General features: G+C 36.7%; 1 protein-coding gene across 6 annotated transcripts in view; it reads right to left on the bottom strand.

Annotated features, from left to right (window-relative positions):
* LOC106875699 (UDP-N-acetylglucosamine--peptide N-acetylglucosaminyltransferase 110 kDa subunit) overlaps positions 1-12,436 on the bottom strand; it is a 64,898-nt gene that overhangs the window by 36,181 nt on the left and 16,281 nt on the right. For all 6 annotated transcript variants that reach the window (XM_014923946.3, XM_014923945.3, XM_052968628.2 and 3 more), the window contains exons 2-3: positions 4,278-4,428; positions 768-1,011 (exon numbers count right to left, since the gene is read on the bottom strand). In XM_014923946.3, the coding sequence (XP_014779432.1) occupies positions 768-1,011; positions 4,278-4,428 (395 nt within the window). The remainder of the gene's footprint in view (positions 1-767; positions 1,012-4,277; positions 4,429-12,436) is intronic.

Genomic DNA, 12,436 nt, shown 5'->3' with positions numbered 1-12,436 from the left:
TAGTGTGTTGGTGCTTATCTAACTAGTTACTGAACTAAGGGCTGTGGATTATTTATATATATAAATTCACAAATTTGTAACCAGTTTGATAAGTGCCGGCACACTAAACTCTAGGCCCTTGAGTCATTGTTGCTTTTACAAAATACCTGCAATGGCTCCATAACTACCATCTAAGCTATAACTTTGGGGCCCCAGTAATCCATTACAGCACTTACCTAGTGTACATAACCATTTAGATCACTTGTGAACTAAACCCCACCTGTCGCCTTACTGGCACTTAGAGCCTGGTGCAGCCATCTGGCTCACCAGTCCCCAGTCAAACCCATGCCAGCATGGAAAGCAGATGTTAAATGATGATGATGATATATATGTATATGCACCATTCAGTTTCCATCAGCCAAACCCACTTAAAGTTCTGATCAACCTGGGCTATAATATCAAACACTTGCCCAGGGTACTACACAGTGAAATGGAACCTGAAAGCATATGGTTGGGAATATCTTAAACCACACAGCCATTACTGTGCCTATATACACACATACACCTAAGCTTTTTTCAAAACTACACTCAAGGATTTGGTCCTTGCTCAAGGTAAGCTTGGTTAGTGAACCTAACCACACAGTCGTGCCTGCACCTCTTTTAGCCACGCTGTTATGCAACAGGAAATAATCTAGTCACAACACCTTATATACAATAGACAAATGGATGTTGCAGGAAAGCTAATGAAAAACGAAAAAAAAAACAAAAAAAACTATGCATATACTTACAGGATTATACTGTAATGCTGTAACGTACGCCTGCACTGCTTGCTCCATGTCTCCAGCGGCGACCAAGGCAGCTGCTAGATTGATATAGCCATCAATGAAATCAGGTTTTAACCGAACAGCATGGCGGTAATTTTCTAAAGCGTCTTGCAACTGAGCTCGTTCTTTGTAGACATTGCCTAAATTTGAATATGCTTCAGCTAACATTGGATTCTGTTTTATAGCTAGTTGACTAAAATAAGCTGATCTGAAAAGGAAAACAAAAGCTTTAATTAGCCGGATGATGGACTTTACTCAAAGACAAAAACACAAAAGCTATTTTATAACATTATACCTTTCCTTTTGCAATAGTACCTATTTTATTTGTTTTTTTTCTTGTTTCAGTCATTAGATTGTGGCACTGCCTTGAGTTTAGTCAAACAGACTGACTCCAATACGCTGAATCACTAAGTTATAGGAATGTAAACAAACCAACATCAGTTATCAAATAGAAGTTGGAAATAAACACACACACACACACACAATGGAATGAAAACTAAAAGAAATTGTTCAAAAGATTACCCTTTCAAATACCAACAAACCACACAACCAATCTACTCTAGTTCTCTGATACAAACTCTCTTAAAACCACTTATATTGAAGTGTTTAATATAAATTAAATTTCTTTAGCATAATATATTAATAGTGAACAGCTCCATAATAAATATTCGTAAAAATACTTTATATTGTATTATAAACACCAGCTTAGATAATCATTGTTTTAACATTACTTTTCCATGTTCGCATGGGCTGGAGAGAGTTTATGGAGGCAGAGTTTTTTTACAGCCAGATGCCCTTCTTGTTGGCAAACAAGTTTCTGTAGAACACTGGAAATGAATGACACTCATTTACAACTTCCAACAGAGACAGACAGACAGACACAATCTTGCACACAAGCCACACACTCAACAGGTTTCTTTCAGTTTCCGTTTACCAAATCCACTCAAAAGCCTTTAGCAATTCCCACATACATATGATCCATCTCTTCTCCCAACTAGTAAACTCCATTCTACTCCCACCAGAGCTTAAAGTTTTGTCTTTTCATTATCTCTTCTGTAACTAACTCCTTCCCACTCCTCTGATTAATATATTTTAGTGTCTAATCATCCCTTTAGAATTTGCTCTTTTTTGACCTGCAGAAGTTGAAAGCAAATGCTGTTGATTAACAGAAATTGTGTAAGAGAAGGCAGCGAGCTGGCAGAAACGTTAGCACACCGGGCGAAATGCTTAGCAGTATTTCGTCTGCCACTACGTTCGAGTTCAAATTCTGCCGAGGTCGACTTTGCCTTTCATCCTTTCGGGGTCGATAAATTAAGTACCAGTTGCGCCCTGGGGTCGATATAATCGACTTAATCCCTTTGTCTGTCTTTGCTTGTCCCCTCTGTGTTTAGCCCCTTGTGGACAACAACAAAAAAATAAGAAATTATGTAAGAGGATAGCTTAAATGGCAGAACATGTGAAAATGCTTTCCAGAATTTTGTTAAAATGCTGCAGCTTTGTTTTGTCTCTCTTGGGCAGTTGTGAACTGAGGTCCTTTAAATTGATTTGACCTCTATCTAAGTGCCACATAAAAAGCACTAAGTCCACTTTGCTGAGTGGTTGATGTTAACAACATCCAGCTGTAAATATCCTGCCAAAACAGTCACAGAAGTCTGGTGCAGGCTTCTGCCTGACCAGCTCCTGTCAAACTGTCCAACCCATGCCAGCATGGAAGGCAGACATTTAAACAATCATGATGACTTGTCCAAGATGCCATGCAGTGGAACTGAACCCAAAACCACATGGCTGGAAAGTAATCTTCTTAATCATACAGCCATGTATGTGCATATATAAATGCTTATTTTACAAAGCACCGAAATTCTTCATTAATTCTAAAATTAATTAAAAAAAAAAAAACATTCATTTATTTTCTACCATTGTATTATGCCAAACTGGCATTGAATCTGTGTTCAAATGCATTTCCATCATTCACCCTTCTTTGTCGCTAGCCATCACTTTCGCCCTCCCTTCACTGACATCCATTACTCACACTCTCTTCATAGCTACCCATCACACTCGCATTACTTCCTCTAAAATCACGTATTACTGACATCCGTCACACTCCCATTATTGTTATCCATCTCTCTCAAACTAACTTCCTAATACATTATTCATGGCAGACATATATCACTGTACCTTCAGCCTCTCTGATTTCCATTACTCTCTTCCAATATTATCTTCCTATCAATCATACTTGTACTTTTTTCTATTCAATCTCCTCACCGACAACATATAGCTGTCAATCATTGCCTCTTCCATTACTCCTTCTGTCACCTCACCTGCATCGCTACTCCCCCCCCCCCACATCATACCCTCTCACTCTGATTCTCTTTGCCATCACTCTTCATCCACACAACCATGTTGCCTTGAATGGAGATATTGTATAGAGGAGAATATTATTTACTCATAGAGGTAAAAAGACCACTTTTCTGGTGCTATGATAAAATCCGCCCAGTACATGAAAAACACCTAACTATAGAAACCATCCCCAAAATGGAATATAAAAGCAAAATAAGGCCCCAATAAACTCCATGAGAACTGACTCCGCCCACGATAACCTATCCAATCCATGACAGCATGGAAAAGCAAACAAAAATTATGTTGCATCTATTCTTGTTAGTCTATGTCATCTTCTATTTCCATATTTATAAGGAGAAGGAAAAGATACAATTAAGTGAATATAATAGAGAATTAATTATTTCCATTATATCCAAGCCAAATTAAGAAACAAATTTCTATTTATCATTGTATAATGCTATCATTAAACTTATAAATTAAACCTTAGCTTTATTACTAGTTTTATATACAGTAATCTCTTGCCATATCGCAGTTTATTATTTAAGCTTACATCGATTCCTCCGTGGTATTGTTTTGCAATTATAATAAAATGAACATATACAAATTATAAAAATAATAAACAAAAATACAGTACAGTAACTGTTTCTACTTCGCGGATTTTCACCAATCGCGGAGGGTGGGGTGGAACACAACACCTGTGATAGTCAAGGGACTACTCTGTGTGTGTGTGTGTGTGTGTGTGTGTGTGCGTGTGTGTGTGTGTGTGTACATACACAAAGAAAATTAATCAAACTGCCAAAATAATTGTTTTCAATTACTCATTTAAAATGATTTTATAGAAATGGCAACAAAATATTTTGTGGCACTTTAGCTAGCCACCCCCCAGGAAAAGAACAAAAATTAGAAACAACTCTAAAACAGAAATGTCAAGTTGCTGAGCAGATTGACATTTCAGCAGCAACCATTTTCAATAAGTATCTTTCCCATTCATATTTGAATTTTAGCAATAATGAATTCAACTATATATAGCATTAGCCTTGAAGCAACAACCATGAAAACTAATCTCTTGCAGATTATATACAGTATGTACCCATAAACCCTTGTGTAAGTTTAAACTAGTTCTAGGAGTATACTTACTTTTCTAATCTTCTACACTGGAAGTGTATAGAAGACAAGAGTAATAATACACCAGTGTTGTCTGACTCCTGCCTCCATAGTTGCATACAGTGTTGTTCAGCACTATCATAATCTCCTGCTTGGTATTCACGATGTGCTAATTCGGCTAAACCTATATTGAAAAGAATTGAAAATGACAGGATATTAAAAATGCAAGCTGAATAAATTTATGATGGGACAACAATTTGATAAAATAAAAGGTCATGTGCATTTTTTTTTCTCAATAAAACAAAAACAAGCAAGCCCTAACATGGTTTCAACCAGCTTGCTTAAAACTAGAATAAAAAGAGCCAATTTTTTTTATTGACTTCTTTGTATGCAGAAAAATACAGATTAATATATTTTAACCCTTTAGCATTCAGATTATTCTGTCAAATGTAATGCTTATTTATTCACATTATTTTGAATAAATTATGCATTATTTCGCTGCTTTCAGATTTCAGTGATGTTATTGTTTATGTTTAGAATGACAAATATTGGGTAGGTGTGAGAGGCCAGATCTGGCCAGTTTGAACATAAAACAAGTAGAATATCTGGGTTGGATATGGCCAGATTAAATGCTAAAAGGTTAAGATAATCTGTTTAATATATTTTTACTGGTGTCAGTCAAATAACTGAAGTTAGGGACATTTTCTTCAACAGCTTGGTCATACAAACCTCAGTACTTATACCAATCTTGTACTCATTTCAATAAATCTATTTGTTATGGTCAAAAACAAACACCAGATGCAGTTTGTATTGATCAAATTCTAATTACATAGCTATCAATGTTCAACCTGTGGTTGTACTACTAGAACACACCTGTACAAGGTTGCGAAGTAAACTTCTTAACCACACTGACATGCCTGGGGTGATGCAAATGACTCCTGAGCATTTTTACATCTGATTCCTCCATACTGCCCTGTGCTAGGTGAGAGTTCACAAGGCAGTCATCTGTTGTTAGATACCCTTCTAACTATTACTTGTTTTCAAGTAATATACTTTATTCCAATAGTCTTTGCATATCAAACTGTTAAGCAGAATGTTTTGTAGATGGGGTGATATAAACGTCACTGCTGCACAAGTAGTGCCAGCACAAAGATACATAAAGACAAAAAAAAATAAAAACACACACAAGCTTCCATATAGTTCCAAGTGATATTGGTTGACCTGAGGCTATAAAGGAGTCGCTTGACCAAGGTTTCATGTCATCAATCAGATCCAAAACCATATGGTTGTGAAGCAAATTTCTCAAAGACAGCAATGCCACAAATAAACTGAAGTTACAGAGAGTACTCAATGTCAAGTAGACTAAATACAATTACTTTATCTTAAATGAAGTTGACAACCTTTACATTATTTCAACTTAATTTGCCAGGCTGATCATGTTGTCAACAAAGCATTTCCAACATTAACAATAGTCAGTAGCACAAGAGACACATTGTAAACTTTCAGCTTCTTTATGCCTGATAGTATATCAACAAAGGAAATATTTCCAGTATTAATATTTTTACAGTGGTACACAGAACATATAAACTTCAGGCAGGTCTTATTTACATTAAATAGCTTAAAGTAGCTCTTTACTAGATTGCTCTGTAGAAATTGCTTTCATGCAAGTATCTTAATATCTCAAACTTTCTACACAAAGCATTTATTAGTTTTGTCATTTGTCATTTTAAACCAAACATAGCTGGCATTACTTTGTATGGTATGCTAGATTCAATGCCATCAAAATTATAACTCGCTTCAATAGCCAAACATAACTAGATAAGTTTGTGGCATTCCTCTTTTCCCCATTCCTGAATATGGACAGGAAAAATAGCCTTCACACATACCAATGCAACCATGTGCATTTTAGTTTTAGGTTCTAGTTAACAGCTTTCATTAAACATTTTCTATCAAGAGGATAGATCTATTTCAGGGGTGGGGAAACTTTTTAATGCGGCAGGAAAAAAATTTCCAAAGTAAAAGGTCCGCAGGCGGATGATAAGTTCTAACTCTTACATCTGTGTAAATCTTGTACATATGTATAATTCGATATAAATTAATAAAGATAAGTTTAACACATTAAATTAATGCATAACATCATTAACATAACCACTGAATTTAGAATGCTTATATTACTTATGAGGTATTCTTTATTTTTCAGCTAGAGTGTAGTTGGGTCTCAATGGGGTGGTAAAAATCTAGCAATATGTGTTTTATAGTAAAAACAATATTTCCATTCAAATGGCAATTACCAGACGATTTTCTGTTTGAGTTTAACCATTTTAAGTCACAGTGGAAACGTGACTTATGTCACAAATAGGAATACGAATATTGTATAAATTTTATAATTGAAAAATTTACTAAATTTTGTACATACGAGTATACCAGCCTGCAGGCACAATAAAATGGGCTCACAAGTGCAACTGCGCCCTCAGGCAGGAGTTTCCCCACCCCTGGTCTGTTTAGTCCCGTAATGACACTCAGCTACTACAAACTGCTTCCCTTGTTTTTCATAGAAAATGGTGCCCAATATTTTCCCATTCGGTACACTGACCTCAACAATAATTTTCAGTTCTTATGATTGGTCAGGGAGTACTCTTAATTAGCATTAAGAAATTTCCTTTAGGTTTTAAAACTTTATTAAAAGGGAAATATTAAACCAGATGTTTATGCTTGTTCCATTTGCTGCACCGGCTCAGGTAAGAGAAGATTTGTTTTTAAACATGCTTCTAATGCGTAACTAATAATTTGCAGCTTTACGAGAAGTTACCTTATATGACAGTATACTTAATCTTTTTTGTTACCAGAGTTCTATTGAAATTCTGTTTTAAATAACTTCAAAACTGATGAATTCAGTAAAATAACAGTCATTATAAAGCTGCTGTTTGAAAAGTTTTAAATCACATCACTTCAAAAAGTTTGTATCACAGAACCAGGGGTAGTCTCAGCTGAGCTGGTAACAAAAGGGGTTAACATTCTTTTATATTACTAAAGTATTTGAGATATTGCAAAAGTAGGCAGAATCTTAATTTACATACAAGTTTTTGACATCATAGTTTATCACTATTTTCAACCTACACTTTACATCAATTATCTTTCCCCTAAAGAAGGAAGCAACATTGCAAGTGAATGATACAACACAGAAAAGACCTAAGTCTCCTTCTGAAACAGGAAATAAAACCGAGCTTGCTGAATGGCTGTAGCTTGATGGACAAGAGAATGATTATTTTATTTCATCCTGTAAAGTTATATACACCAAGTAAACAACTTAAAGAATTTAGCTAGAATTCTGTAACAATGTATACATAATCATCTATAAAGCTACTGAAGAGACATGCTGTTTACATGTAATTAAAATGAAGCTGTAAGTAAATCACTTCCATTGGTTATATTTCTTGTGCTTTTATATCACCATTCTTGATTTGATGGACAATATATGCAAAACCTAATGGGGAGTATAGCTGGCTAGTAGAAGCACAGCTTGTACATGTGGAAAAATGTACATTTAAAATTCAAGAAATTGAGAGTCCTCACAGGTATGTTGTGCAGCAGAATCAAATTCTCTTGAAGTGGCCATATTTGGTTTACACACATCAAGACATTTATAATGCCGATAGTCATTTAGATTGCGTAATTATAATGATCAACCCATGCTACATACTCAAACATTTGTTGGTACATGTAAACACTGAGAATTCCAGCTGAACTGCTAAGTTATGGGGACGCAAACACACCAGCATCGGGCATCACTCAAGCGATGTTGGGGGGACAAACACACACACACACACACACATATATATATATACGATGGGCTACTTTCAGTTTCCATCTACCAAATCCACTCACAAGGCCTTAGTCGGCCCGAGGCTATAGTAGAAGACACTTGCGCAAGGAGCCATGCAGTGGGACTGAACCCAGAACCATGTGGTTGGTAAGCAAGCTACTTACCACACAGCCACTCCTGCACCTATATATATATATATATATATATATATATATATATATATATATATATATATATATATATATCATATTGCTTTAAGCCCAGAGCATTTACTGTTTTCATTTTCATCCTATCACACATCCCTTTCATCACTGTCATTTATGTTTACTACTTTTGCTTCTCACTCTCTGTAATGAGGCAGACAAAGCAAGCAGAGACACTTTAGTTATGATAAGATCATGGTTACCTCTCAAGAACTGGTGTCACAAAAACACACCCAGTGCACTCTGTAAAGCAGCTGATGTTAGGAAGGGCAACTGGTCATAGAAATCAAACCAAACGAAAATAAATTCAGCAAGCAGACCCATTCAACCCATGAGGCAGGATTCTGCAACCAGATGCTCTTCCACTCACCAGCCCTTTTTATATACCACTGGTTTTCAGAAGTGCAGAAGGACCAGTTATGCCAACAAGGAATGTAAAAATTAGCAGTTATGTTTACATAGAGACAAACAAAATATCAAGATTCACACACATGGAAGGCTTAATCAAGTTTCTGTCAACCACATTCACTCACAAGGTATTGATCAACCTAGAGCAATGGTAGACGACACTTGCCCCAAATTACTGTACAATGAGGCTTAATCCAAAACCAAGAGATTGCAAAGTAAATTTCTTAATCACACAGCTATGCTTGACATATAAACCAGAGATTTTATATCTGATATACATTTTACAGATCACATTTATATAATATAGATAGAGGTAATCCGTCATGTTTGTGATTGTCAGTGAGTGTTGTTTGTTTATGACACAGGATTGGCAGAGAAAAGGACAGTGAGAGAGAGAGAGAGAGAGAGAGAGAGAGAGAGAGAGACAATCAGATAGGCAAAGCAAAAAGGAAGACAGAAAAAAAGAGACAAATAGACAAAAGTAAGAGAAGTAGTGCGATAGAAACAGAATGGTTATGGATCAAATAAATTTCTTGACAAGAAAGAATTAAATATAGCATGAGTGTAGGTTTACAAACACATATCCACATCAGATTTACGCAAAACACACTAAAACAACTGTGAAAAGTGTTCAGTGAAAATTTTAAATGTCCCATAAATTTGTTTTTGAGGATTTGTATTGGACCATGAGATCAGCAGTATTCTAACAACCATAAAATCTCATATCTTGAACCTGAATTTAAGGAGGTATGTTAAGAAACATAAACTGAATACAAGAGAAGCAACTTAAGTTGACAAACAGAATATTGAAAATAAGTTATTAGTATCATGATGACCTGTACCAAGTAGCAAAATGCTAACATCATAACTGCTGCTTAATGCTCTGTGAATACTGTAAAGGCTGTAAGGTGAGACACGGAAATCTACAATAGAGACTACAAAGCCATGGCTAGCAGGAAGGGACACAGCGGATGTTCTGGCTGCATTCATGTTAGAATTCATCCAACAACAGCAGGATAAGATGAAAAATCCAAGCAGAGGAATCCAGGTTTTGGCAAAGGGAAACTGTTGGGAGTCGCCCTAAATGAGGATCTTCACTACCACATATACAAGAGGCACAAGGCCAAGGAGAACCACTTAATGAAGGCAAAGAAGCTCCTGAACAAGCTGAGGGATCCTGTTGAAATTGGAGATGATCTGATTTTTCAGATGAAAAGAACTTCTGCCAGGACCAGTTGCATAACACCCAGAACAGGTGGCTTGCCTACAAACCAAGTGCTATCCCACATATCATAAAAACCAAGTTCCCTCAAACTGATTGTCTTGGGGGAAGTTCCCTCAAACTCTGATGGTCTTAGGTGTTAAGTAGGGGAGATGTCATGCTGCCCCACTTCTTTGAACAGGCACTTAGGCTCAATTCAGATGTCGACATAAAGCTGCTGAAAGGCCATATGTGTGGTAGTAGGATTCAGCTCCTAACCATACCTCCAAAAACAGAGCTAAAAGTAGTTATTAGAGAATTTCTACAATTTAGGCAGCCCCAATTTCTGGCCACTTAATTCCCCCAATTATAATCCTATAGATTACTATGTGTTGGGTACAGTTGCAAATGACAACAATCACTCAACCTACAACATCAACGTCGAGCTCATGGCCAAAATCAAGGTGTTCAAAGATCTTCCAAGGGACACCATAAAGAAGACCAAGGTGGAAAATGAGGGTGGTTACCTTGAGTAAACTGCTATCTCCTAGCCATAATCTAGTTGAGATATTTTGAAATTTTAAAATACTTTTTATTTTTGGACTGGATATTAATGCTTTTTTTCTTTTATGCGAACTGTCAAACTTGGCCTGAACACCCTTAAGTAAACATTTTGAATACAGGTGTAAGTATATATACATGTATAACTATATGTACATACATGTATACATATTTGTTTGTATACATGTGAATATATATCTTTATATATACAATTTATGTATGTGTGTATAGATGTGTGAGGGTTGTCATTATGAAGGGTATCTAGCCATAGAAATCTTACAAAAGGTGACAATGGAGCACAAAGTAGCACTCTGGTTCATTGGATCATGTCAAACCATTTATCCCATGTTAACATGGAATATAGATATTAAACGATGACGACGATAATGATGTGTGTGTGTGTGTGTGTGTCTACATGTTTATATTTATGCTTACACGTGTATGTATGATCATGCAGCAATGTCTTTGAAGACATCTGTTTATTTTTGCATATTTATTAACACCCATCACAAGTACATGTATTTGTAAGTGTACACATTTACATGTGGATAGGTCTATGAATATATACCACTATGTGTGTGTGTAAAATCAGGTTTTGTATTTTATACCTATATATATATATATATATATATATATATGCTTAAAACACCTGGCGGAATGGGATTTGAACTAACAATGTTGTCCACAAAGAAGTCATACGCAACGACTGGTACAGCAGTACCAAAGTCAACTGCTACAAAGACAGAAATAGTTACATAGGTATGAAATTGCTGCACCAGGTAATGAAAGCTACAGAGAGGGTTACAACTCAACTAATTAGGAAGAGTTAGCCTAAATGAGATGCAGTTTGGTTTTGTGTCTGAAGCATGACTGATGTTATATACCCAATAAAGCAACTGCAGAAGTATTTAGCTGTTGAAACTGAGAAAACCTTTGACAGGGATTTCCACTCCCTTACTTGGTGGTCAATGTGGAAGCTAGAGACAGAGGAGTGGTTAGTGAGAGCTGTACAAACCATGTACAGGGATGCTGCCAGTAAGGTGATGGTTGGCAGCGAGTATAGCAATGAATTCAGTATACAGGTAGATCACCAAGGATCAGTTCTCAGCCGCCACTTGTCGACACATACGAGGTGTAGCAGAATCACAGGAAGGTTAACAGAGAAAATAGTCTGTGTGTGACAAATGTGCAGGTACAATAAGCACTAAAAACGTGCAGACAATCGACTCCCACAAATGCTCGGGGTGATCAAGTTAGCAGTGGAGGAGGAAGTTCTGAAAGTGTAGTTGCTAGAATAAGAACAGAATGGGCAAAGTTCAGAAAGCTTCCACCTTTGTTGGTAACTAAAGGCCCCTCTCTCAGAGAGAGAGGCAGATTGCATGATGCCTCTACACATACTGTTATGTTACATGGCAGTGAGACATGGGTTATGACTAGTGGGGACTTGTGAAGGCTTGAAAAAAAGGAAGCTAACATACTCCACTGGAGGGGTAATATCAGTGTGTATACACGATAGAGTGTAAATGATTTAAGAGGAAAACTACATATATGAAGCAGATGTTGTGTGAAAGAGAGAAGACTGCACTGGTTTGGTCACATGATGTGTATGGATGAGGGACAGCCACTGTGGAAGGAACCTGGGGGAGGGGTAGGCCCAGGAAGACATGGGACAAAGTGTTAAAGAATCTTCAGACACTGAGGAATTGACAAGGACACAAGAGTTATGGCAATTCATTGTACTGTCATCCACACATACAGGCTTGTCCTTTACAGGTGCTGGTGCCACACAAAATGCACACACATCGGTGCTGTGTAAACGCACTCAGCACACTCAGTAAAGTGGTTAGCATTAGGAAGGGCATCCAGCCATAGAAACCATGCCACAAGAGACAATTGGAGTCAGGACAACTCTTGTGAAACCATCCAACTCATGCCAGCATGGAAAACAGACATTAAACAATGATGATGTGATAATATCTATATACACACAAACGTA

This window comes from Octopus bimaculoides, chromosome 6 (assembly GCF_046866305.1).
Source record: "Octopus bimaculoides isolate indiv1 chromosome 6, ASM4686630v1, whole genome shotgun sequence".
Taxonomy (NCBI): Eukaryota; Metazoa; Mollusca; class Cephalopoda; order Octopoda; family Octopodidae; genus Octopus; species Octopus bimaculoides.
Note: the sequence above shows the minus strand (reverse complement) of the source record. Positions and strands in the feature narration are given on the sequence as shown.